The sequence below is a fragment of the Rhodnius prolixus genome, unplaced genomic scaffold (genome assembly GCF_049639745.1).
Source record: "Rhodnius prolixus isolate KJV_2025 unplaced genomic scaffold, Rpr scaffold_6, whole genome shotgun sequence".
Taxonomy (NCBI): domain Eukaryota; kingdom Metazoa; phylum Arthropoda; class Insecta; order Hemiptera; family Reduviidae; genus Rhodnius; species Rhodnius prolixus.
The window spans coordinates 35804730-35832624 of NW_027411634.1; the positions used below are offsets into that span (position 1 = coordinate 35804730).

The window sequence follows — 27895 nt, forward strand, 5'->3', positions numbered from 1 at the left end:
TCTATTTTGGTTATTGATTTTTTATAGTTTTCTTTGAAAAATGCTATAACAATTTCTCTTAAATTTCGTACTGTGATTCTGTAGACGTAATCTATGATTAGTTTTGGAAACATTCTTTTTTATTAATTCGTTTTAGAGCACTTCTAAGCGACGGGAGTGTTTAGGCATTCCTCTAACGTATCTTTGTTGTGCATTTTCAGTCTTCTCTGTACATATAACTAGGAATAAATGAGTAATGAGATTCGAAATTTGAAGAAAATTCAACACAGGACATGTGAATTTTCAGCAGGATATCGCCACGCGATTTTTTTCCTTTATATATTAAACAAAATAATTTCTTTAAATATGTTAAATTGACTGCTTATTAAATAAACAATAATATGCTTGCAAATTAAGCATGTAAAAGTTTTAAATTTGTGGAAAATGTAAATCTGGTCAGTGAATATTGTGAGAGAATTCGTGTAAGTGTTCAGGTTAGAGCATCCTGTTTTGTAATTTTCATTCGCCTAACTTTTTATTCGTTCACAACTTTTCCATCTGCATTCCATTTCCACTGTGACGAAAAGTTTTTTTACGAGTTTTATTTAGGTCATTGAAGAATACATCATCCCTTGCAGAGAATGTCATAGATTACGTCTTGATGGTTTTACATTTGTTATTTTGATTCGATTCTGTTTTCATACTTAACATGTATCATGGTTATTGTTTGATTGTATTCATAATGAAGTTTTGATTGGAAGTGAGATAGATTATCAATAATTGATAAGTATCTTATTTTAGATATACGGACAGACAGATAGACATTTAAATGCATTCAATGATGCTCTCATGAACCATATGTTCGCATAAATTAATGCTTAATTAATTTACTCCCTGATTGTGTGTATGTTTAAAGCGATTTTCACACTGTCATTTTACTCATTTCCAAACTTTGTAATCATGAGTGATGTCATAGTAATTAAGACGACGTGCTAACAATTAGCTCTGGTTATGGTAAATTAATAATTAATTAATTATTTACATTGCTTTATTACCTGGTAAATAGGAAGATTTAGAAGGTTTTTTCGATTAAATTAAATCTTTAAATTAGATTTTCACTCGGAAGTATATCTTTTAAGGTTCGCAGAGTTCGAAAAACTGATTTTTAGATATGGTATTTGTGAGCGGATAAAAAAATCGCGGGAATCTGAATCTTTACATTTCAATTTGTTCCGTACTGGAAATCTGACTGTAATTCTGAGATCAAAATCTCTTTTCCGGAAATACCACTTTTAGATAAACTTTATCGATCTAGATAAATGAAATTAGTGACCTAATTTTACAGAAAATTGCTGCTTCCGTTTTTGAAAAAGTCGCAAAAAGAAAAATCTATAAGTGAACATTTTCGGTCTTACTATTTTCAGTAAATCTTGGCAAATATCCTGTACAGTCTGACAGACAGACAGACAACAAATACATGTTTAAGAGGGAAAGAAAATAAAATAAACTGATACAATCCAAAATATATGAAAATAATTGGTGTTAGCAGAGTATATAATACCTGTATATATGCTTGGAAATACACAATACATAATAGCAGACTGATTGCTGCCAGTTACCTAGGTAACAAGTATTCCATCATCTGGATTTGTGCTGATAAAAGGCACGATGTTAAATTGCTTACAGCTCTTCCTGAGGGTAAAATATTTTCGGTTTATAATTCGTTTTTTCCTAGCGATACTTCTACAACAAATATTCGAACCCGTAGTTATTAAAAGGAAGAGAAGAGAAAAAAGAACGGAAGTTGAAAAATCCGATATAAACGATGAAGAATGCTCAGTTCTAATAATTGAATGAAAAAAGTTGAGTGCAATTTGAGATGAGGTCATATTTTTCCCCAAAAGTGCATTAAATTCAATAAGCTGTGGAAAAGTTTTACTGTTCAAATTTCATAGTATCTCTTCGGCATCTGCCAAGCCAAATTCCATAAAGCTTGAAAGAAGTCTTCCATTGGACTGACATTCAACTTCCAATTTTGAATTGTTTGGTGTAACCCTCGAGAATTTCAGTTAGAGAAAGACAACAGATTCTTCGAACAAGTCCTGTCAGAAAACAGCCTTTCATCCCTTTAAGGGAAAGTTAAACCCCCTTTGGGTTTAGCTGGCTTAATTAATAATAATAATGAAAAATTAGGGTACCAATTAGAGTTTCTAAAAAGTCTACATTTTGTTGCTTTATTATTTTTAATAAATGGTAAGTCCTGTTAATTAGGAGAGAGAGAGAGAAAGAGAGATCCTGAAGGATTTATATCTTTAATACCTATATAATTCCTAAAATAATTTTCTTCTCAGCCTCCCAGAGGAAATCCCTTGGACAGAAAATAAACATACCTCCTTCAACATCCTTTATAGAAGATTGGATTTAGTAAAGGATAATTCCTACTTCATTATCTATTCCCTTTTCTAATAAATTTTCATTTATTTCTTAAGTTTCATTAAATGTGGATGTAATATTCCATCAGACGATAATATCTATTTGCAAAATATTCATGGGAATCTATTCTTGCAACTCCTGGAAAATACCTGAAGGATGGCGGCTGGCCTGTATTTTTAAAGCTGATCTATTAGACTTCCCTTTACTTATTTTAAACTTATTAATTTGAAATAAAAGTGATAATAATTTTAATAATATTGTTAATGTTGTTTTTTTTTTGTTGTTTGCAGGTAAGTGGCTATTAAAACAACAATTATAATCACTTAAACTGAAAGGATAATCACTTATAAGAGGTAAATAATTAGAATAGAGATAATCGCTGTTATCGATCTATCTTATATAAGAAGAGTTTGTTCTTAAATAAAAACCTTGGATTGTACCCTTAAAGTACAAGCATGACAAGGGTCACTGAAAACTTGGCCCCACTGCGGGGGGCGGCGATTTCCCCGGGGATGGTTTTGGTCTCATTCCCTGTGGTTAAATAGCTGTGGGAGGTGTTAGAGGATGGGTCGCTAGACGATGGACTTCTCTGCCTGCTTGTTGCCTAGCGATGTGGATGTTCTAGAATTTCAACTTTCAATGTTCCTCAAAATTCAATTTATTTATATATTATATTATTTTTTTTTGTCGAAAACTCTTATTTCCTGTATGTTAAGAACTCCCATATATTGATAGCGAAATTGACAGTTATATGTTCTTTTTGGAAAACGACAACTGAATCACCAAAACATTTTGCGCCAAATCGCCAGTTGCTATTCTCTCTACTTTCATGATCAATCCATAATACTTCGATTTTCGTCATCCCCCAATGAAACATATTGATGACGTTATTAAATCACTCCTACGAACGATGTAGAAGTACGGAGTGGAACTATCTATCATAAATTTCAAACATTCCTTCCAATCCAACGTCGAAAGATGAATCGTCAGTTCTCTTTTCTGCGTTTCCAATGATATCCTTCATATCCTCCTCAACATTCCCTTAATTCCGGAACTAATCCGTGCACACGCTACCATATTTTTCACACTCTTGGCCTCACTTCTACTTCCTAAACACGAACAGCGTAATATCTGACTCAATGAGTGCATCGTTTCTTTCCCGCTAAAGAGGATAAGTTACTCCTAAGTTTTCACTTCTCATTGTGGGCCCCCGCTCACCTAGCTTAATTCTCAATAGATTTTTTTTATGGAGCACTTAGGCTAAAGTGGAACTGTAGATTATTGATTCTCAGGACAAGCCCTATTTCCCCCAGGATCAAGGACTTATTAGCCAATCACCCAGATGGTCTGAGAATAGAAGAATATAAATGTCCAGGATTTTCCTCATTAGGGAAATGATCTTTTCTCTTGCCTCAAAGAACCAAATATCTCACCTTAAAAGCAGCTGCTGTTCCCTTCTTCTTGCAGTGCCGATACATAGGTTTTGGGATAAAATATCCCAGCCGCATGAAGATCTTTTCTGAATCCATGTGAGATGATCTCAGTTTTTTACTCTGAATCCTGGCCTTCCAGGATTCATCGTGCTCATTCCAAAGCCATTGCTTTAGTAGAACAGTAAGTGAAAGGAATTCTTATGAATTTACCCTATTACCTGAGCTCGAGACAGTTGCTCAAGAGCTCTGGGCCACATCCTTAAGATTATCAGAGCCCGTTTGAACTGGGATGAATGAAATGTACTGATTGGTGCTACCCTCCGAAGAACATTTTCGCATTATCGCAGGTTACTTTGCGTACGTTCTTCCGTGGAAATTGCTTCTTTTTTTCTAATAGAGGAAAATGGTGTCCTTATTGCTTTGACCTAGTTTTTTCGCCCTAGAATATATACACATAAACTAAATTTACATAAGTGAATATATACGAGTATGTATATTTATAACCCTTTGAAGTTAACTAAAATTTTCACAGTCTTTTGAAGGAGAACGCCTTCTACTAACCATTGGACTGACATACTGTTTAATGCATGCATGAATTTCCTTTTTTCGCTCATCTGTGGGGGAAAAAATGTCAAATTTATTTTTAACGGAAACTCAATACCCGGAAATTAAAAAAAAAGTAGTTTTTTAAGAGAAGCTCATCAAAACTCCATTTTCATTTGTCTTAAATCTGCAGTTATTGCAATCATGCTGTGATATTGAATCTCTGTTCGAAAAAATTATGAAATGTTTGCGTTCGTTTGTCATTCTGTCTGTGATCAACATTGCTGAAGAAAATCGGAAATACAGTTTAGTAGCATTTATTTCTGTGCTAATATCTTGGCTCCTAGCTGCCTGAAACTTTAGACTATTTCAAAATTGTGATCTTCTACTTCTTTGTTGATTCTCCAGGAGTCGGCACATATTTTGATGGAAATTTTTATCAAAATATTTTTAAAAAAATGCTCACAGCGACTTATTAAAAATTTATTAAACTCAATAAAAAGTATTTTTAATTTATTTTTTTACCTCCAAAGTTATCGACCTAGAGACTTAGGTTATCTTCTGGGCTTATTTACAATAATATTTTTTTTAACATTTTTAACATTAAAGGTTGGTTAGATGTTTAGGTACTGGAAAGTAAAGTTTTGAGTGCCTAAATAGACAGGACAGAAGACCTTAGATGTTAACAATATAATTGTTAATAAGCATAAGTGCTAAAGATGACCTAGTCCCTCAGACTAAAGCTTGGCAAAAAATAATGACTGAAACTGGAAATATTCTTTCTTCCTTTTCGATTAATAAATCAGTCACCAAAAACGATGAACAATATCTACAGTTATTAGTGTGAAATTTCAAGCAGAATATATGTACATCTTAATTTTTTATTCGACTTCAAAAGAAAGTGAAAGAAGTGCGGCATGTGTCTCATACTGCTCTGAGCAGTGCTCAGTTTTCAAAAGACTCCAACATATTGCCGTAGGATTATTAAATATATGGAAAGCGCGGTGCCTTTGTTCTTTACCGACTCACGCTGAGTGGTTACTCTCAGCTACCTTTTGCCATCTTTTATCTTCTTTATTATATATTATTTTCTTCACATATTTCCCCAAGTTATCTCCTATTGAATTTCAGATTGTTTTGTGGAATCTGGTATTTTACAGAAGCCGCTATTTTTATTATTATTATTATTATTGTCTCATATTCTACTGTTACAGAATCTATGTGTGATCAAGCAGATTTAAGATTTTTTGAATTTTTACCGGGAAGATCTCTGGTGTTGTGATTTTTACGAATAGTCTCTCTCTCTCTCTTGTTGTTCATCTCTCTCTGAGTGTTTCCTCTCTGTGTGTGTTCACCTTAACCTAAAAATGAAAAGTCGCAAAAAAGTTGAAATTTTGTTATCTCGCTTAGTCTAAAACTTTTTTTTTTTAATCAGTTTTTCCAGGATTATTCATTAAAGGGACTCTTTGGAGAGGAGGTCTGTATTCTTCCCTCTAAAGTACCATTTCAGTATGTTACAACTGAAGTTGCTCGTTACAGATGCACCCCACTTGCTCTTCCTAGCCGATCAAGAAATTAGGCACGATAGTTCCTTTAAAGCGGATCGAATTAACGATAGTTCTCTTCTGTATGCTAAGTATGTAATAAAAGAGATAAAGCCGTATCTTGGTCAACATATTCCTCTACGTACGTTCTTTGCTGCTTGGTCATGGATCTTCTGGAATGGAGGAAATTCTTGTGCGTATGTTGTTGGCTAACGGCTTACTTGGCAACAATGTTGTTAACATTTTCCGATCTTACGTGGGATTTTCTGCTCTTTTTCTATTGTTATTAATTTTTTGTATTTTGATTTATAAAGTGCACTTTCAAGTAGTCAGATTGGCGTGCCAATCTTTTCCAATCTGCTAGCACAATACGTTCTTACATCAGGAAGTCTTAGTGTTGTTTGTTCATTATGTGAAGAGAGTTTGATCTGATTTATGTGAGAATTTCTAGTTTTTATCTTAATTATTGCTTTTGTTTTTTAATTTTAAGATTAGCATCTTAATTTTATGTTTGTTTGTTTTTTTATTTTATTTATTTCATTAGAAGGGAACATTTCATTTACAAAAGCTTAAGGATAAGATTTAGTTTTTTAGTGTTTTTTTTCTTTCTTCTAATATTATGAAAGTAAGCTGATAGAATTTTCAAAATCATTAAACTTTGGAAATCAATTGCTTAAATTTCTCGTTTGTCCCTCAATTAATTATTTTTATTTTTTATTATCTTAACCGGACGTTAGGGCAGGATGTGTTCCCCAGTGGGTGATTTTAGGTGAAATTTGGTTCCAGAGTTATTTCAATTTCCTTGAACAGTCTTAGGGTCTGGAAGAAGTCTTCCAGCTTTCTTGGAACATTCTTATCTTTTTATTCGAGGGTACTTTTGGAATTTTTTTTTTGGGGGGGAAGATCCCGCTTGTTTCCTGGAATTACTAAGTATTAATGGAGATTACATACTGAATTCTCTTTTAGGGATTTTTCTTCAGAATATTTATAGAAGGCAATGGAGGAGAGGTGGGTGCCTCGAACTTTTCTGGATTATCGGGTGATTTCTTTCATCTTCCAACTCCAGTAGCAGAGTTTCACGTGCCACATTATTGCGGGAAGGGCAAAAGGTTACAGGGAAGATTTCCTCATTAAAAAAACAATGTTAAATAATAATCAAATATTCATATTTGGAAAAATAATTACTTAAGTTAGATCCTTGAGAACTTAGATTAAGAAAGTCGTGTATGTGAGTTCGCACCAAGTTTTCTTCCACAAGTGGAGCTCAAAATGTGAACTTCCGATGAAACACTCAAAATGGAAAATCTACGCTTTTTGCCATTATACTTCCTTTTATCAAAGTGGAGTGGAGAGAGAAAAAAAATTGTAAATGACGATGAGAAAAGCTATTTAAAGTTTAACGTATTGTAGCACACACAAAGCGCCGGGACATAAACGTTCCTACTGATGCTACTTTATACATTATAGTGTGATTGACATGTGTCTGTCATCATCGTACGGACAGAGTGACATTTCGCGTCCCAAAATTGACTTCATCCGAACTCTCGGCTCTCATTCTCTCTTTTACTCTCTCTCTCTCTCTCACTTTATATCACGTTCTCACCAGTTTTATATATATAGAGAGAGAGGGTGGGTTACAAAGGGAATCCTCACCTCCATTGCTCCTATATCTTCTACATTGTAGTCGAATCTCTTGAGGAATTAGTACTTTTCTCCAGTCTTGTTTATTGCTATCTGTGTTGGGAACACATAATCATTCAATAACTTAACTTCTTTCTGCTAAAACAACCAACTACTTCTGACAATCAATTTAATTAAATTGGCTTTTTGCTAAAACAACCAACTACTTCTGACAATCAATTTAATTAAATTGTTTCTTTTATTGTTATTTTTAATCATTATTCAAGGCACTCAGTACGAAAGCAAAATATCGCAAAAAATGTTTCCAATATCTTTTTTTAATTAAAAAATTATCTTAAGTGGGACACTTTAAGTTAAATTATAAATGTCACAATACTTTTTTGGAATAATAGATCTTAATAGTGCCTAACGATTTTTTTGTTTTTGTTTACAAAAATTGGTTCCAATCGATGGATTTGTCAATACCTTGCAGCTAAACAGCAGGGATAAGGGAAGTTAAGCTCTCCTGTAACGCTCCATTTCAGCATAAGTTTGATATATTTCCGGAGTGCACAAGTTTACCATAAGTGTGGCTGTACTACACGGAAGTATTATCTCTCTATGGAACTTGATAGGAAGTTATTAATCCTAAATCCCTCAACTGGACGTTATCATTTTATTGGAAGGATTGTGCTAATTGTCGAGATTTTTTTTTTTTTTTTTTTTGGAAACGGCTCCTTCGATTTTTCTTGATAGATTGTATACTCATAGCACTCACAGATCAAAAACCTTTTGTTTAAAATTCTTTTTTCAGAGAAATTCTCTTTAGGGCCTGTCTAGAAGTGAGGCGTTGGGTGTTCATCTCTAAAGCGCCCTTTGAATTTGACGTGCCTTTTTACTATCTCAGAATATTAATTATTTTTTTCTTAAAAAAAAAAAAAAGAATAAATGTGCTGCCAAAATTCCAATTTCGAAGGTAATCTCTTAAACGGATAAATTAGTATAATTTTACAGATTAAACTTCAAACTTTTTACCCGCTATTAGTTCTTACGATTTTCTTTAAATCTAGCTGTTATAATTTCTCGTTTTGATTTACAATTTTTTATTTTTTTGTAAGAAAATTCTATTTAGGTTAACTTTGAAGAGGAGAATTCCCTCCTCCTTTAAGTGTCATTTCGCGTTATGTACGGTCCTGTCATTTGTTTACTTTTAAGAAAGGCTAAATAAGTTATTCAAGTTCCGAGTTTAATGGAAATCGCTCGACCGGAAATAGCCCTTTTCTGAATGGATTTAACTCTTTTTTTTAATGTTCTGTCCCAATGATTTTTCTCCTAACTTCCTTTATCTATATTACACATACTCTTATCTTATCTGTTACTGGAGGAATTCTTCTAGGATAATTTGGTTTTTAAGGCAGTTCTCTCGCGGAAGGATTAGGGTAGGCTTCCATTGCAGGTAGTACAGACTAATGTATAGTGGTAAATTTTCAAAATTTAGAATTTGTATAAAATTTATGGATAGAATATATAGTTTTCGTGACCGCAAATTGTTAAACTTAGGATGGAAGATTTGCGAGGAATCGGTCAAATAAAACAACTCGTCTTTTTGCCAACGTTTCGACAAATATATCTGCATATATATAAAACTGCTTCTCCATTTCTGGCTCTTAATTTCTATAACTCAACCAACCCGCAGAGCCACGTAAGTTTCAATACTTATAAAGAATTTAGTTATTTTACTGTTTATTTTTGTATTACTGATTTTTACTGTTTTTTTCTATGTTACTGACTCTGTAAATTGTTTTGTATTTGTAATATCCAGGCCCTGAAGAGGACAATATATTTGTCGAAACGTTGGCAAAAAGACGAGTTGTTTTATTTGATCGATTCCTCGCAAATCTTCCATCCTAAGTTTATGGATAGAACTTGAGAGCACATAGCTTTAAGAGAAAGCCACGTGACTATTCACACAATTTTTGTTTTATTCAGAGGGGGCCACAAACTTAATTTTGGATCACCGATCAACAATATTTTTATTCTTACTTTCAGTGAGCTTTTAGTAAACTTCTAGATACTAAGATAATGTCTAAATAACTTAAGATTTGATTAAGATTTTTATCTATATCAGCTAGATATTTATTAGCGATTTGTTCGCTCATAAATGAACAAAGAAAATACTGTATTACGTGCCAACCTGGACTATATTTTCACGTATCCCTTGTTTATTTTTTATAACAATGGTTTCTCACAAAAACATGTGGATCTACCTTATGCAATATTATTATATTCCACCACGATTCTACATAAAGAATGATTGTGTGTGAATATGTTGTCTCATGCTGTCATTGTGATTCATAATAACTATGATTCATTTCCTAAACCTTTTTCTTTTTTTTTGAAAGCATAAAACGCAAACAATGTTCCATTGTAATTAAACTTGCAGGAGAGGGGGAATAAGATTCATACAATGTAGTTTTTATGTTTTTGGAGCAAAGAAATAGTGTAAAAATTAATTTCTCTTTATTTTTCCCTTAATTTATATTTAAATTTAAGACTGTAAACATTTCCGATTTTACCGGGATGCTGTAAATGTGTAACATTATTTGTATTAACATTTTTGATTAATTAATTCTTTGTTCAATTTCTCTTTTTCTGTCTTTTTTGTCTGTGGTCTCTTGTTATTCCCTTTCATAATCATGATGAGAAGGAATTTGTTAAGAATAGTCTCATCACGTACCACATAATGTTGTGTTTATGTTCTGATGATATCAAACAAACGAAAAAGTAGCAGACTGAATAAATTCCATGTATTTCTGTTTTGTTTTTATGTTTCATATCATTGTAATATTTTTTTAATTATAAATATTTTATTATTATTATTATTATTATACGAAAAAGTAACTAAAATATAAAAATGTCTGAATTTTTGAATCAAGAAGTTCATCTCCTTTCTGGTGGTAATCAGAGGAAGTCGTGTGAGTATGATTATTCACACCAGATTGCATAAAATTGCAAGGTTAGATGCAAATAAAAAAATTCTGTAATATCCTTTTTAACGGATCCAGTGACAAAAGAATGATTGTTACGTTTATAACTAATTTACTTGTTGAAAACGTTTTAGCTATCTCCCGGAGGTATACGGATACTACTTTGAGGCTCATGAAGGTGTTAATGGTTAGCTCCTGCGTGAAATAGCGGTCAACACACTCTGCTACTAGTTACTACACTTGAAAATCTCAGGAATGTCTTTTGATTAACTTCCCCAGCCTCAAGGCTTACTTACACCTTAATTCTCGGCCATTATAAAATGAAATGCTTTAAGTAGGTTATGAAAGAGATTTTTGGGGATAATGGTTTAATTATTTACTTTCTCTTACTAGATAAGGAGGAAGTTATTGCGATAACGTTAAATTTTAGATTTTACCGGATATAACCACATTGAAGTTCCCTAAAACCGAAAAAGTCGATTTTAGATAATGGTCCGCTTAAATTATTCTACCGGTTAAACATATTCTTGCAGAATATAAGGTTTTTAGACGTCAATTTCTCAAATTATAAAATCGCAGTTAATTGACCATCAATAAAAATTAACGCGGCACTTTTCTTGACAGTTGTTTTTAAAAGCAATTTTTACTTTTCAATTATTTTCTATTGAGGTTTGCAGTTGTTGATAATATTAGCCAATTTCGTTGATTTGCATTATCCTGAGCTCTCAACTAACTTTTAGAGTTAGCTAAAAACCGTCACTCTATGTCACACCTTTTCCAACAAGCATCTCTTTCTGACAGGTGACTAATTTTAGTCAGTGGCAACGCATGAAACTTTAAAAAGATGAGTTTGACCTCAACTTTATTGTAGTCAATGAAAATTGCATCAGTTATTTGTTAATTTTTGTTAAAATAATTTGTTACAAATTGTTGGTGTTTGGTTGGAAATTCTTGTTCTTATTATTGCAAATTTTATTGTCACCCTGTCCTTGTTCAAAATTTTCAAGTCTCTTTTTAACGTTTCAATAAGAATTAAACTCAACTTTAAACTAAAGTGTTCTTGGATTGATTTTGCATTTAGTTGGCTATTAGTTACCAAATTTGGCAATAATAGCTATGACGAAACATAGTTTTCAACTCTGCTTCCTTGCATTTCAGAGGTTCGACAGAAAAGTTCCCACAATCTTGTGGGTTTTGGCCATCCTTCTTTGATTACCAAAGACTTCCTAGATCTTCCATTCTATTTAGATTGAACCATCTCAGCTGTGCTTGCATCTGTTAATTGAACTAGTGATTCGTGTTTTAATAAGACTCTACTTGTTAAGTTTTCTGAAGCAGTATCCCTTCATCTATTTCGATTAAACCTCACCTATGCAGTCCTAAGATATCTAAATTTCTTTTATTGAGCGCTAACCTAGGGGAGAACCGACAGTAAATAGATCAAAAGACGGTCGTTTTTGGTTCCTTGGCCCACATCTCTTTCTGAGGAACTTCCTGATGATTGAGGAAATGATATGCCCGCTGCTACACTCCTTCCACATTATTATCACATCCTTGGGTACTTACTAGTAAGAATCTGTTCCTACTTATTGAAATCTGTATTCTTATCTCTTTAGCGGCTTTGATACTATCATGCACTTCGTTCACCGATGTTGATGTGGTTATAATATGTTAGCCTTATGTTGAAAAAAATATAAAACAAACAAACCTCATTAATCGAAATTGTAGTTGTCTTATTCATTTACAGCTGTGATTCTCCGCCGTCTGCTTCATTTTTTCTTCTGTATAATCTCAAAACATGTATTTTCATTGGGAATCTGATTTCGAAAATTTGATACCTCCATGGCGCTTCCTCGTGCGAGGAGTGTCCATGGCAATGTAAAAGATCTATGTCAGCTTTTTAAAATGTCAGTGTTTGTTTATAAAATGTAAACGTCTGTAAACTATTAAATGTTTAATGGATGTGGGTTTGCCAAACTAAGACAGCTTGATACATCAGCGATTCTGTAGGCTCCCTATATGAACTGTTTGAGTATTTGGAGTGTCAGTATAAGTATTGTTCTTGTTGTCATATGATGAAGCAGTGGTTAGTCCACTTTTCTCTCCGGGGTTACTAGAAACAAGAAGAGTATATAACAGAAAACCCAAGGAAAACGCTCATTGGCAAAAAGCAAAACACTAAAAATGAAAATTAAATTAAAAGGCTTTTCTTGTTCCTTCGTTGAAAAGGTGAAAAATGGAGACTAAATTTAAATTAAAAAGTAATTTATTTCCTTCATTTTGAATCTACTTTTTAAAAAAGTTGAAAAGGTAATCCCTTTTTGCTTGCCTCTAATCCATCAGTTTCATTCAATAATGGACCATATTTTTTTAATCTTTTCATATCTTGATTATTTCAAGTAAGTGAAATATTTTTTAAGGAAATGAGGATGGAAAAATAGGATAAAAACATTTTTATCTAAAATTCATCCCCTCGCTAATTCACTCCATAGATACGGACGCATTGCGCGTTGGATGCGTTGCAGTGGATATTTGTATTATTGATAGAGGGTTGAGTCCTTGTTCCCCTCGGCACTGCAGCCATGACTTGTTGTACCGTTTCCCTTGATTTAACAGTTCCTCCTACATATGAAACTTTCTGGCAGAAGGCCAAATAACTCATTCCGCTTCATCAAACAGGATATGAGAAGCCGTTTCCTTCTCGACTTGGCTGAGCCTTTTATATGAGTTCCGGTTTAAATAACGCCACTCTTTGAGGATATTTTCTGAACCTTATCCGTGCGTCGTAAGAAGCTTAAGAGGGCAATAAAGTATCCACTATTTTGAACTCAGAGGACCCCAATAAATCCGCTAGGACGTTTAACAAGATTACAATACTTCTTTTAACATAGGAGTGAGAGAAAAAAAAAAGTTGGCCAATCTGATGTTGATTGTCTTTAGAGTATTCTAGAAGTTAGTAGAGTCTTTTTGTTACATCAGAAAGTTCTAATTATAAATTAATATGAATTTTATTGTTACATTTTTTGGAAAATATTTGTTTAGGAAATCCATCAGGAGGTAGAATTTTAAAAGTACCGAAAAGATGTATGTGCAGTTTTTTTTCTGTCCAACTTTGTGATAATCGCGATTTCCCAAAACCGTGATTCTCCTTAATGTAGTTTGGAGCTTAAGAAACTTACTGGGAGCAATTCATGGATCTTCTTACATAATTTATTCCTTAATTGGTCCATTCACTTCACCATAGGGAGGAGGGGATTGTTCTATTTAGGTTCTGTATTATACAATCATTATTCTTGGATACGCGTACAAACATAATTACGCTGGCTTCTGTGTGCCTCTTGGAATGGCTAGACTATTCGTAGGCAGCGCTTTGGTTAGGAAATGTTTCTGTATAAAGGATGCATAGAAGTTTCAGAGAATATTTTGAAATTATTAGATAATGCAATCAAATTTAATCGATTGCATAATGCAGTCAAATGATCAAAAAAATCTGCTGTGAACCCTTTGGTATTAACTTCCGCTTACTTCAGTTTATTCAATTAAATTTTTCTTTAATTTGTTACTAAAAAAGGAAGTTGACTGAAATAATATTGCATATTCACTTTAAAAGTACTAATTTTGAAAAAATCGCTGAAAAGTATTCAGTAAACTGATACTTCCGGCCTGCTGATTTTTTTGTAAATTTGATATTTTGGTTACATATTTTATGTTACCTAATAAGTATTTAAAAGATGATAAGTGAATAAACTACACCAAAATGGCCTTCAGCGCTTAGCAAGTTAATTCTAAGTTCGTGTGTGACTTAGTTCAGGCTTTAATTGTGCTAATCCAGGGTTACAAGTCATGCAGTTCAGCGAGCAAAAAGTTACAACTGGAGATTTTGCTGAACTGGAAAAGAAACACCTTTTTTTGGTCTTTTGCTATTGCGAAGCTGTAACAAGAACAAAGTCCTCTCAAGATGGGCGTTGAAACGTCCAACATGCTTCTCTATGTTTCAAACACGACCCTACCTGTGGGTGTTGAACTCTTTCGCGTTGGTTACGTGGTTTTTATTTTGAATACTGCGCACTACGACCAGATATAGGTTCCTTCTCACTGATGCCAGACCACCCATTAAACACTTATTAGGAATCATATTCTTCCTTCTTTGGGGATGTTCTGTTTTCAGAAAAGTGGGGTATCAGTTGTTAGGGTCGCTCTTGGAGGCCAGTACACTGCTGTATACTAAACGCCTTCTCCCATACTCCAAGAGCAAATTAAGTGTGCGTAATTAGGAAGTGTTCCTACTATATACACACTGGTAACACTGTAGCTCTCTATCGCTGGTGCAAAAACGTATAAATCTCCAAACGCCCGCCCAGAGAGCTCATTCTTTTCTGCCACAAATAGCAGCAACCTTTCCAGCCTACTTTAGATAGGTAGAGGAGCCTTTACTCCGGAGGGGCACAGATTGCATGACACCTTAATAAATATTAAGGTGCAATAAATATTATATGCATAATAAATACGAAAGGAGTTTATTAAAAGACAAAGTGAAATCCATAAAGACAAGAAATAAAAGAGCTTTACTAGTACTATGTGTGAGGGATGCAATGTTCCTATCAGCTGTTCTAGGCTATGTAACTTTCTCACTGTATCTCTGTCTAGTTTGTAGATCTAAGTCTCCTCCTTCAACAGCTGTTTCAGTTTATTGCATACAGAAGCTGTTTTATAGAAGTGTGTGTGTGTGTGTGTGTGTAGCCTTCGTAAATATGAACTATAGCAAGTCAGAGCGTACTGTGAAGTACTGAAGTTGAGAAAGAGATTTTGTTTGGTCAAAGTTTTCTCTTTCTTCTTTGTTGCACAGCCTGTATTCTAAAAAGTGAGGGAGTCAATTGGGCGCGTTTGGAAACACTCTATATAACTAATTCTGTTATTTTGCCTTTTTTAAACAGAGATCTGCAAACTAGAGAGCATTTCTATTCACATCCGCTTCTATCTATTTTTTTGTTACAGCTTCTCTGTTTTCTTAAGTACTTCTTTTTTTTTCTCAGATGTGAAATATTGTAGACGAAGTTCTCTTATTGTTCGGAGGCATTTCAGCCCTGGATCTTCTCCAATAACCTGCTCTGTTGTCGTGGTGGTCATCGTCTTATGTCCGACGTCCTTAAGCCATCTTGGCCTGTTCCTTCTTCTTCAGGTTTTGCTAAAAGCACTCTCCTGGCGGTCTCTCGGGCTCCATTTTCTTCAGGTGTCCTACCTATCTTATTCTTCCTTTATTTACTCATGTGACCGAGTCAGGTACATTCAGGGCGCCTAACTCATCATTAAGAAATATTTAAATAAAATGCCCCTCATGAACATTCATTTCATTTCTAGTAGATACGTAGAAACAAACTACAAACGACTCGCAGAGGATGACGTAACCAGTTAAATACTTCCTGGCCTTGGTACAAAATAACTAGTTTCATTATCAGTTTAGCTCGCCACTATAAATCATTATGTTCCTTTGATTTCACAATTTTCCGCAAGGCTGGGTACTTTTAATAGAAAACTAAGGGACTTATAAATCGACAGAAAATTTTGCACTGGATTTTCTTTACTGAAGGCCACTGAATGGTAAACGGCTTTGACGAATCGTTTACTTGCAAATTTGATATTCATCAAATTTCTTCGTGTTTTCTTCTCGGTAGATTACTTCTTGTAACTGTCAAGAAATCTTGCAAAAGTGGTGGAACAGCATTCGAATTCCTTAATTAGCTTAATTTGTAAAAAGCAGAATTCACCATTCTTTGGTATTTTTAAACCTTAATTCACTATTCTTAGTGTCTATAACTTCTTTTGGTAGCTTCTTTGGCGTTTTAGGTGAACCATCAGTACATAAATCGCGGCGGCCAGTTGCGCGGCCATACGACAGAAATAGATACGTAACATGAAGGACACAGATTATCAAATCTAAGTCTAGGCTGAGCCCTGTGATGACTTGAAACCTACGCCTTACTCAAGCAGATTATCTTAGGCCGAAAGTTGAGGGAGAATAAAGTGCATAAGAAAAAGGAAGAGAACCATTGATGGTTTGAAAGAAACCAGTAGTTGTATGATTTGTACAAAACCAGGGATTTCTAGGAGTAATGAAGCTGAGATAGCTGGGGTGTCACTGCAGGTTGTGTGTCAAGCTTTCGAGAGGCAAGATGCCTCCACGACCGACCTCAATTGATTAAGAAAGCGGCAATTCCGATTTTTTGATTCGGATTTGGTTCCTTAGTGGTAACTACAAAATTGAAGGTTGTAAGTTACTACCTTTTTTCCTGTTTTCGAGTCATATTGTTTTTGGACGGACAGACATACAGATCTTTTTTATGTTCAGGGTTCAAAACTTTTCAAAGAAAATTGAAAATTCTTCTTCATAAGATTTTCTTTTAGTTGATGAAGGTAAGAAAAGTTAACGAATGTTTGTTTTCTGAACACTCCTTCTGTTCAGTATACCTGGGGGCAGATTTCATTTTCAGTCAGGTCGGCGGGTCATCAACATAAGTGTCAGTGGTGGGCGTAAAATTGCATGAAATTTTTAGCTTCTTCATGTGAACATTTGGTTGTGGTGACAGTAATTTCCTACTTCGCTATTCCACATTCCATGAAATATTCTAGAGCAAAAAGGGAAAACAATATAATTTAAGATCTTCCAAATATAACTGGGACGTGACATCTGTCAAGTCACAAAATTTAGTTGTCAAATTTAAATTATAATGAATAGATATTCTCTCTAATTTGATATTGTCTCTAGTCTGATATATGAAAATTTAAAGATACGAAAAATCTCGTGCGACCACCCACTAGATTTTCTCCTTGTTCTAAATTGTACATTTTCTTAATTACTTTTCATTAAGTCTCACTTAAATGTAATCTACAGGGCATTTACAATACTTATTTCAAGGAATTTTTATATTATCCTTACTGGAATTCAAAGTGTACATTTTTTGTTCAGATTTTTTTAGAATTTCAGTCAGTTGAAAGTGCTTTTTTCAATGAAGCCATTTTGTGCAATTAAAATGGTTACAGAAAACGTTATTACTCAAATTCCAGTAAGAGAAAGCCTACGAGTTTGCGCACTACAGTTTTACTTTTTTTTTTGTTGATTGCAACTTAAAAGTTGTAGAAATTTGTTTGATATTTCTTTTACATTTATGTAATTGCCAGCACTATTGATTGTAGGTTATTATTGTAGCAATAAAATAACATTTACATATTTGTAATTAATATTTTTTCTGTTCACAGGTAAGTTGCCGATTTCACAAGATATTTGATCACTTAACGTGAAGTGGTAAGAGGTAAATAATTAGAATAATTTCTATTCATTCAGATGATTTGCGTTAATTACGGATGATCTATGTTATCGATCTGTCCAATGTAATTCTTTGAAAAAATTTACTCGATCTATCGCTTTATTTATTTATTTTTGGGTATTCCAGAAAATTTATTTGAGATTATCTCTGGGGAAGTTGGGACACCTTGCAGTAGTTGGGTCCTGTTTCATTTTGATATAAACTAACTAATTATTTAATTAAATTTAAGGAGCGTCAACTTTTAAGGTTATTGATGTTGTTCTTTGTTCTCTCATTATAGACCACACTGAAATAAGCTCCTAGGTATGGAAATTCTATGGGCCAGCAGCTGGATTCGAACCTGGGATTTCCGCGTGGGACCACTATTTTTTTTTCTTTTTTTTTTTGGCATTGGCTATCGCCATACAGCCAGCATCGTCTAGGTGCTTATCACTAGAATATCACTCACTCTCCATCCTTACTTATAAATACATTCGCTTCACCATTCATCCCTATACAATATACAACTATTTACATAAACTACAGGTTATGGATGGATCAGTACTCTGTATTCCTGCCATCCTTATAGCTTAACCGAAATTAAAATCACGTAATCCTTCTGTAATCATTAACCACTGACTGTGGTCTTTTCATATTTCCTGTTTTCAGATTATTGCCAGCAATATTCATTTTGACGTTATAAACAAACCAAAACTAAAAACGAAAAATTGCAGAAATTTGCTATTGCCGGTATAAACCTAATTTTGATAATTCTTATGACCGCTATACTTCCTCAAATATACGTAATAAGTTATAGTAAATGTAATTAATATTACATTTCTCGCAGTAATTAATTATTTCCGTTTAATTTATATTTATATAAATTCACTTTAATTTGATGGTAAGTTAATGTACTAATTGAGCTGCAGACCCCCCCATTCGACTGTTGTTATATCACGTACACGAGTTGGCCAAAAATGCTGTTATTGTTGTTCTAGAGCTGAGTCACGTTCTAATTTCTGTCGGTGGCTGTTAGTAATATAGTACATTACTCCACTTGAGTTGTCTGTTTACCGGAAACTTTTTCAGCCTCGGCTCGCTTACATTCCTCCCTATGTACTCTACTTATTAACACTAAAGATATTGATCCCTAAAAAAGTTCTTAAAAGGTTAAAAGTTTTTGATCAGGTAGGAAGGGTGTTTTGGGCGATTTCTTATCTTCCATAAAAGAGGAAAGATTTATAGCTGATGTTTGTAAATTATTGTTCTCCAAAAATTAGTGGTTTCAGATCGCAGATTCTGAAAATCGAAAATCTGGTTGCATGAACCTAGACTATAAAAGCGCCACAAAAAACGGGTAACCTCGTAATTCGTAAATTTACCAAACTATTTTGATTAATCCTTGCGTTTGAGATTTGAAAGTCATTTCTCTATCTCTAATACTGGGTTGAGTATTTTCTTATTATTTTTTGAACTTGTCTGCAAGCTTGTCAGTTCTATCAGTCTTTTGGTTTTGTCGCCCACTCAATTCTCATTCCGTTTTTAGAGTTATAAAATTCAGTTTTTAGCATTACCCACGTTTATTGAGTCACTTAGTTCTTGCATGCCTCTCAGATCTTAGGGTATTTCTGTTCTAACCTCTCATATCTTAAAGACTCTCCAAGTTTACAGACTTTTAGTTCTTCGTCTCTCAGTTCTCTAGGTTTTGCAGCATCTACTTAAATTAAGACTCTCAGTTCTATCAGACTATCCGTTCTTTCAGTCTTTCAGTTCAGTTCTTGTATTGATTTATCTGTTCTGTCAGTTTCTCAGTTCAGTTCTTATATTGATTTATCTGTTCTGTCAGTTTTGCCAGTAAACCGCTCATGCCCTATATGCACTTCCACACCAAGCTTAGCCTATATTTTCAATAACCTATATTTAAAAGAATATAAATAAAGAAAACTCCTTAAGAAATGGAATTAACCTATTGTGCGCATTTATTGATCAATATAGAGCCTATTAATAGGATGAAAAAATAAATTCCAGTTTCAGTCGTGATACATTTATTCTGCCGAGCTTTCTACTAGAACCATCTTCAGGGCTAGTTTACAAAGTAATATTTTACATTACAGGGTTGGTGTGTCTTCAATCTTGTCTGTTCATGGAGAGTAAACTAGTCCTGAAGATGGTTCTAGTCCCTAGGTCGAAATAAATGTATCACGACTGAAACTGGCATTTATTTTTTCATCCTATTGAAACTATGAATCAGTCACCAAAAATAATGAACAGCAATAGAGCCTATAGTTTAGTTAACTTCTATTTGCCTAGATAACAGATAAGCCTAGTTCAAGTTCCTCTATTACTTCCATTGATTTATAAATACTTATAATGTACGAAGTAAGCTACTTATAAATTACTTTAACTTAAAATCTATTATGGCAAAGACAAAGTAAACAATGAGGTGATGAAGTACCAGTTCAGGAGCAGCCCCTTAGAATCTAAGGGGGTCTTCCACTTGTACAGTCCCTCAACAGAACGTACACTAATCGTCTGTTCATTGGTAGTTGAAGAACCTTTTATTCTCCCAAGAGTATTCCATCATGCTAAAGCATCATTCACTCAGCCTAACACGTGATAGATATGTCTTTGGCATAACTACTGCATAGCACGCAGTATTTATTATTCGAGTTATTCTTATGCATTGATTTTTCTTCTTTTTTTTTGTGTATACATTTTGTGTCTATTACTCTTTTATGAGCAACTTTTTTGCTGAAATAATATTCTTAAGCAGAGTTTGCGAACGGGTTTCATGAAATTGTACATTCCTAAAAATTTTATGTTTCGAGTTCTCAGTTGCTTTCATGGCTTTGTTGTTATTACGTTTTTATTGTTTTTTAGTATTTTTTAGAGAACACGGACTTGATGTAAAAATACTAAAAAATAAAATTCCTCCTGGACCGACATCGATCTGTAAAAATAAGTAAAAACAGTAGTTCTTAAAATAATGGAGATTCTAGTTATAACAGGTTAAGAAGATATAAAGAAAGTAATTACTTAAAGAAGAAAAGTAAAGAACTTGATGTGTGCTTAATATGCTTTAATAACTTAATATTTCACACCCTCAAGGTGTTACTTGACGCGCATGTCAGTTCTTAAAGAAGTATTGCAATCTGGATAATTGTACCTCGCGACGTTTACTTTTATGGCGGTCTCGTGTTACTGAAAACGCCTTAAGAGATTTTTAGTATAAAAATTTAATAATTTATTATTAGTTTTTTATATTCTTTTTCTTTCAAATTAAACAGAAAAACATAAATCATAAAATAATTTTTATAGACACCAATAAAAGAAGCGTTGACACGCAAAACTTATTTAAAATTATTGTAATTTTCTTTTATGAGCAGTTTTGTAACAAGGTTATTGTTATATTCGTTCAATATATATGGAAGGTTATTTTACGCCTAGAATTTGCTAAAGCCATTACTATGGTAACCATGTTTTGTGCTATAGTAGTAGTTGAATTTGTTCTGGCGGCTGTTGGTCATGTGCGGGTAGAGAGGGGTAAGATTCCTGAAGAATTGGCTAGTCCAATTAAATTTTATCTTTTAATTGTTGTTCATTCTTTTTGGTGACTGATTCATAGTTTCAATAGGATGAAAAAATAATTGCCATTTCAGTCGTGATACATTTATTCTGCCGACTTTCGACCTAGGGCCTAGGTCATCTTCAGGGCTAGTTTACAAAGTAATATTTTTACATTACGGGGTTGTTGTATCTTCTGTGCTGTCTGTTCATGGACTGTTAATCTGCTTCTGTACGAGTACGTCTTCTAAAATAGACGATAGTTATGAAAAGAGTCCATGAACAGACAAGACAGAAGACACACCAACCCTGTAATGTAAAAATATTACTTTGTAAACTAGCCCTGAAGATGACCTAGTCCCTAGGTCGAAAGCTCGGCAGAATAAATGTATCACGACTGAAATGGCAATTATTTTTTCATCCTATTTATCTTTTAATTTAATTTTCTTGAAACCTAAGAATTTGTACTGGTTTACTTCAATAATCCTTATATTTAAGAATTACCATTAAAAACAAAAAATCTCTAAAAACTAAAAATTAAACTAAGAAAAGTGGCATTTCGGGTGAGCTAACTTTGTTAAAATTTAGAATTGTGAATACGTATTTAATCCTTATTAACGTAGCAGACACCTTTCGATATATTGGACTTTGGCAAGCCACCCGTATGGAATCCACACACTAAACTCAAACTACTTGAACTCAACTAGAAATACTGAATGCTCAAGAGACTAGTTGAGAAGTGATCAAAATTGACTTCTGGACTTGCGGACCTTAGAACTGGTCGAAACAACAAAGCGTTCAAACCTAAACAGGATTCAAACCCAACAATCAAAAATCCTTCGTACCATCATCTCTGTGCAACAATAACATTCTAACCTGTGAATTCCATTTTTTCCTGATCTTACCCGCTGTATCATAATCCACACCCCAAACTTTCCCGTTCAGAAACAGAAAATTTGCTGTGTAGATTCTACCTCGAAACTTTTCCACGAACGACATTCTTTTCTTACCAACATTTGCGCGAACAAGAAGTTGAAACAAAAAGAAAAGAACAAGGAGAGAAAAAAGGAGAATATCAATTCGCCACTTTAGTCATTAAATGTAAATTATGGGTAGGATGTTAATCGCTACTCCACTTTGCCGTCATTTATCAATTGTCTTTCTTTTTAAAAGTTATTTTCTATTTTAGAAGTAACTGTCTTTCGTCTGTCTGTAAATGTCTGTCGGTCAGTCGCCGTAAAAAATGGACGATCTAATTACTTGAACGTTTTCTTTAAATGTGAGAACTAAGAATAAACGTTTTTCTTGGAGAAAACACAGGCAAAATGACGAAACGTAAAAGCTGATTTTGGAATAACCGTGTTATATTAAATACATTTTACACTACCTTAACTTAAAATGGATCAAACTTTACCCAATGACTGTAATAAGTAAATCAATCATGTGAGAATGTGATTATGGGTTATGATTGTACTGTTTCCCTGAACTCTGCCTGATGCCACTATACTCGGCATTCGATTTCTTGTACTTGAAAGTTCCTAATTCGCTGCAGAACTAGTCATTTGGACTTAGAGCGATTCATTTCCCCTAAAACATTAGATGCATTGTCGTAATCCAGTCATTTTGTTGTCGCATAGCCCATTTTGTTTTAAATAGAACTGGTTTTATTGTTTCCTTTGATCTCCGCATCCTATTTAGGCCATCTATATAAGAGGAATGTTCCAGTAATGAACGTTAGTATGCAAGTAGTTTAATTATACGAGAGAATGCACTTAGCTTTGATGCAAGTGTTAATGTATAAATAGCGCGTGCACTTAGAGAAATGCACTTTTGGTACGCAGCAGTAAAAACGGACTAGAATTATTATTAGGATAATTTTTATGTAATAAAAAAATGCATACATCAGACCCACTTGCATATTCATTAATATTGTTTCTTTATTAAGAAGAGTCAGTTTTGTGGAAGGACTATTTAACAGAATGCAATGAAAGAATATGCACTGATTAGCAACTACCATTAATTTTTATTAAATGCAATTGAAAAAGAATTTGGAATCCGAACTTACTTGAAATTTGGAATTCTAGTTGTAACTGTAAAATTTACAAGCATTTCTAGACGCCGACCTGCTTTGTTGGTGTTAGTTATAGCTAGCTAACTTAGTTATTGCTGGCTTTTTCTTTCCAACTTCCTAAGAGAAAAAAAATCACTCTTTGTTCATCCTCAGTGTTTTTCGTGAAAGAAAATCAAAGATTGATGTACACGAATGTAGATTTGATATAACGCAGCTCAGGATCCCAAACATTTCTAAGATGTTGATAATAAAAGGAATAGATTTGTTGAGCAACATTACCTACTTCCCCTTCCCTGATCTTTACATATCTCTCATCCTCCATTCACCCCTTCTGGTACTGAGCACGTGCTTTTTAAAAATCATTTCGTGACTTGAGTTTAGAAAAATAAAAACATTTGAATCAAGAAAAAAAATAGTTATAATCACGATTCACTTCTTTTTATTTTTATTTTTAGTTAACATATTTTTTTGTTTATTGAACAATTCCATAAATGGACATCGGTACTTCCAACTGCCACTTGATGACATATCATGAGCGCTGGTCGTGCCTGTTTTAGAAACTTCAAATATATTCTGTCTGTCGTAATTCTGATCAAATATTTATTTGTTCAGATGTTGAATTTCGCTGTAGTATTATAGAGATTTTTTTTTGTAAGTGTGTTGATTTAAAGCGCATCAACATTCGAGGATATGGCAACCGGAGTTTTTTCAATGCACTGCCGTCCTATGGACAGTGTTCTAACGTTATGGACTACGCTGTCCATCTCTGGACAGTGTACTGTCCCTAGAAAGGAAAAAGGCCTAAAGGCCTGCGGCTGTATTTTAACCCGTATCTCTACGTGGAAATCCAGTACGCTAACTAATTGGTTAATCTCTTCCGACAGATAGTATTGTTCGTTTCCGGTTTACAAAATTTGTTTTCTTGAAAGTTTTGGCAGTAACAGCGAAACATAAGCACTGGCCTCACTACCTGTACTTTATCGTGCCGATGTTCGTACACAAATTATTATTTGTTCATTAAAAGTTGAAGAAAATAATTAGTGCTACAGTATTTAATTAATTGGACAAAAGTTCTTTAAAAACATCATATTTAATTAAAAGGCAGATGGCACAGATTTTAGTTACATACACAGATGTTGCTGTGCTCTGCCATAAATCTATAAGAAAGTAAATAAACAGTGTTTTACTCTTTACAATTAGGTTAGAGAGCTTTGTACCATAAAAGAACAAATGAATTGGGTTCAGTGAAGTCAAAACAAGATCGGGAACACTAAGTCCCATTGGTAGTTAGTAAGAAAAGTATAGTTTTAATTAAAGGTGACCCGTAAAGATAAACGATGTAGACAGACAATGGGAGCCAGTGTTTGGACGACCCGTTGGGAAGCAATAGCTGGAAAGCGTTCTAGAGAGACAGCTTTCAGCCAATGGGATGTTATTACTTCCACCAGTGCAATTAGTGGATTGGTGGCACCAATTTTTGGAATGTGATGGGGCACCAATTTTAACACCTTATATCTTTTTCTTTACTAATTACTGCAGAAATAGACAGTGAGAAACACCCTCAATGCTTCTTTTTATTCCAATTCTAAGGTTTTTTTTTACAAACTCGGCATTATTACTAAATATTTGTGCGGTTCCCGATACTAATATTTATTATTTATAATTATATTATTATTATTATTATTTTGTAACTTAACATCTGAGGTCCTTGGCGCCCGCAGCTCATATCAGTGCACTGTCGGCTTCCGGCTAAATGTAATGGACAGCAGCTGTGAATTCGAACTCCAGTATACTCTAACCACTGAGCTAATCCCTGCCCTATTATTTAAAGAAATCATCTTGAGTGGTTTTCCGAAAAAAAAAATCGTGAAAAACCAATAAAACAACTTTTGGAAAATTCACACTTTTGATATGCATCCCCTGGTTCGCATCCAGCTGTTGGCCGTTTGTTTTTCTCTTCCTCTAGGAGGAGCTTCTTACAGCTCAATAAAGCGAAATATCACTGTCCGAAAGCCGGTAGTGTACTGAATAAAAGCAAAGTATGAGTTCAAGCCTTGAGAACTTTAATAATATACGAGTAGTATGACTTCATAATATTTTGTCTAATTTATAAGATCAAATAACACTTATTTAATTCCTAAAATTTGTTACTTTCGCAATACTGCCTTCTGTTACCTGCAATTATTAAAAAAAAAAAAAAAAAAAAAAAATTGAAAGTAAAAATGAAAACTAAATGTGACGGAAGTTATCCAAACAAGTCAATAAAAAATTAGTCTTGCATACATCCGCTTTATTCCCGATTAGATAGTCTCATAAATCACCCTAGAGCTACAAGTATTGTTGATAGCGCGATCTGCTATACAATATATATATTTTTTTAATATTGCTATACCACAATCAGATAGAATAAAACAGAGAGAAGGAATGGCACAGTCATAATTCACTCTAACGCACTCTAGCAGCAGCAGTAACAAATGATAATTGGACTCCCTCTTAGTTTTGTAGTTGATCTGCCCTTTATTAGATAGTCATATTTTATTTGGTGATATTTTAATTGTTTTTTGACACTACTTGCTCAGTTAGTATGATTTAATTGTTGTTAAGAGATTTGATAGATTTTTAGTCGGGACTGAATCTCTTATAAGACGACTGAGTCAGTCTTCTTTTAACATCCTGCTGGCAGTTTTCTGACCATTATTTTCTCTCTAACATTCTCAAACCCAACCATCTCGATGATTCATAACATTCTGCAGTTCTGTTTCAAAAAGATAAATATAATAATTTAAAGATTTTATAATACTCCAAATACGATAAACTGTGTATATTTATAGGTCATAATAGCGGAAAATTTCCTACAAAATGGTTATTGATTTGTTAAGAGTATATAAAAAAAATCTAATTTCTCCTCACATTTACTAACTATTGGAAGTGTTAAGACTCCATTAGAGACCATGACGTCAAACTGGTTAGGAAAAAAAAGATGATGAGCGTTCCTCCACTGTTAGAGAAAAGATCTTTATCAGTGGTATAGCTCTCAGAAACACCTTTCCTAGCTAGTTGAATCATTCACTGAGAAGTAAATGAAGTGCTGAAGAAAGGAGTACAGCCAATCCATCTTAGAAAGGGCACCCTTCCCTAGGAAATAATGAGTTTGTACGACTAGAACACAGAATTGAACATAGTTTAACTTGCCAATTACCAAACTTTTTATGCGATTCAATGGCTAGTTTGCTTTTAATGTTATTATTGCTTCTATTAATTTTGGCCTGTCCTTGATCTACTCTTCCAGTGGGGTACCTGAAGCTGTACACTGAACAAAGAGAATAATTGAATCGACTGTCTGAGGGCTCCTGCCATTTGGGTAGTCTCCTGCTCTTGTTTTGATCTTTACTTCTTCAAGATGGGAAATATTTGAATAAAAAGTTTCATCAGAACAGAATGCCCCAAGCAGTGGTATTGTCAGAAGAAAGTTCAAGTTATACAAGTACAAAAATTACACTGTTCTATGCTCAACTTATTCTGGGTACCTGGGTAATGCCGGTCATGGAGCAGATGGACGATTTGACTCGATTAGGTTGTTGCAAAATATTTAATGGGCTCGGAACATTCATATCTAGGGTGGGGCTAAAATCAAACTATAACCTGGGTTTTGCAGTAAATCTAAAGGTCTGGTGACCTTTTTGAGAAAATTTACAGAAAAAACGAAAACATCCATTCTGTAAGTTTGAAAAAAATACTCTCGCAAGTTTAGTAAAAATGTTATTGTAGCCTCCGCTTTAATGTCGCCCTGATCTCCTGCTATTTACTGCTTTTGTGTTATGGCGGATATACACACTAATTTTTAAATAACACTTTCTCTTGGTTAGAAGTACCTCAAAAAGGGTTTTTAAGGTTAATATTTAAAAAAAAAAAAAAATTAAAATTTGCACGATTACAATACTTCTGTTTTTTCTGGGAAGAAGGTTATGAGAAAAATGTGAATTCACATTTTTTCATAAATAATATTCTGTAATAAATTACACATTTACGAAATGACACACGCTGATTTGAAAAGTAATACATTATGTATGTGGCAAATACATTTTAGTGGCCTTCCTGAATTATACCTGTATATATATCTCATTACATGGTTTAAATTTAGCCAGTACAGATTAACATTGATTAATCATCCACAGTAACCGTTCACAACATACATGTTACATTAACGTGTATAACACTATTGGAGGTTATGGCATTTTAATGCATGCACATGCCACCAGGAGCAGCAGCAACAGGGTGGCGTGTTTGCTCCCTCTCTCTCTCTTTTTCTCAGTCTGCCTTCTCTCTCTCAGTATTGTCCATCATTAACCATTAATTATATTATTTATTTATTTATTTTTAGATAATTAATTATTACTTTTATTTATGGATTACTTAGATA

General features: G+C 33.7%; 1 protein-coding gene across 7 annotated transcripts in view; it reads left to right on the plus strand.

The window, feature by feature from the left end:
- Positions 1-27895, plus strand: part of LOC141460039 (extracellular serine/threonine protein CG31145) — a 284669-nt gene that overhangs the window by 125920 nt on the left and 130854 nt on the right. The window contains exon 3 of one of the 7 annotated variants that reach the window (XM_074139656.1): positions 2703-2765. The exons of 5 other annotated variants lie outside the window; for them this stretch is intronic. Coding sequence is in view for 1 of the 2 variants with exons in the window: in XM_074139650.1 (XP_073995751.1) it covers positions 8860-9008 (149 nt within the window). In the remaining variant the exon portion in view is untranslated. Of the gene's footprint in view, positions 1-2702; positions 2766-8844; positions 9009-27895 lie in introns of those variants that run through there. One more of the 7 variants, XM_074139650.1, reaches the window with a different exon arrangement.